The sequence below is a fragment of the Trypanosoma grayi genome, assembly GCF_000691245.1.
Source record: "Trypanosoma grayi strain ANR4 Tgr_2550_V1, whole genome shotgun sequence".
NCBI classification, from domain to species: domain Eukaryota; phylum Euglenozoa; class Kinetoplastea; order Trypanosomatida; family Trypanosomatidae; genus Trypanosoma; species Trypanosoma grayi.
This window is the reverse complement of record NW_008828168.1, coordinates 1-533: the sequence shown is the minus strand read 5'-3', so window position 1 is coordinate 533 and position 533 is coordinate 1. Positions and strand designations below refer to the sequence as shown.

At 54.2% G+C, this 533-nt stretch overlaps 1 protein-coding gene across 1 annotated transcript; it reads right to left on the bottom strand.

Moving 5' to 3' along the window:
- Positions 1–11: 11 nt before the first annotated feature.
- DQ04_25501000 (hypothetical protein) lies at positions 12–281 on the bottom strand (the record flags this gene model as incomplete). The annotated part of the gene is made up of 1 exon (XM_009318283.1): positions 12–281. The coding sequence occupies one exon, from the start codon at positions 279–281 to the stop codon at positions 12–14; it is 270 nt and encodes an 89-aa protein (XP_009316558.1).
- Positions 282–533: the final 252 nt, after the last annotated feature.

Below are 533 nucleotides of genomic sequence, written 5' to 3'. Positions count from 1 at the left end.
CTATTACTGCTTCACAGGGGGCTCTCTGCCGCTGCAATCAGGGTGGGCGGACGGTCCACATGAAGCGGTTCGTGGAGGGGTATCGCGCTGAGAACATATTGAGTGGAGAGCTTACGATCTCTCCTTTGAAGTGCTACACTGACGGTATGAGACTCCTTGCGCCGCTGAATGGAGTTGTTCTCCTGATGACTGACGATGCCCATGCGGTGAGGGCAACGCTTGGCATGAAAACCGGTGCAGCTGCTGCGCTGGGTATCCAGCTGAACGTCACGAATGCACATAGTATTACGCTTGAGCTGATAAATACCTTAACAGCTGGTGCAGAGACGGTACTTGACGATGAAAAGGAGAGAAAGCGCATCCATGCCGTAGGTGGTGTGGTGACACAGGTGCTGCTTGATGACGAATCTGTGGTATTCATTGACGCGCAGGAGCTTCATCCAGGGTTGAGCAAGTTTCGCCGGAACGTTATCCACCTCTCACCGACGCTGGAGCAGGAGTTCTTTGTGCTTGCGCAGTACCTCGGCAGCACG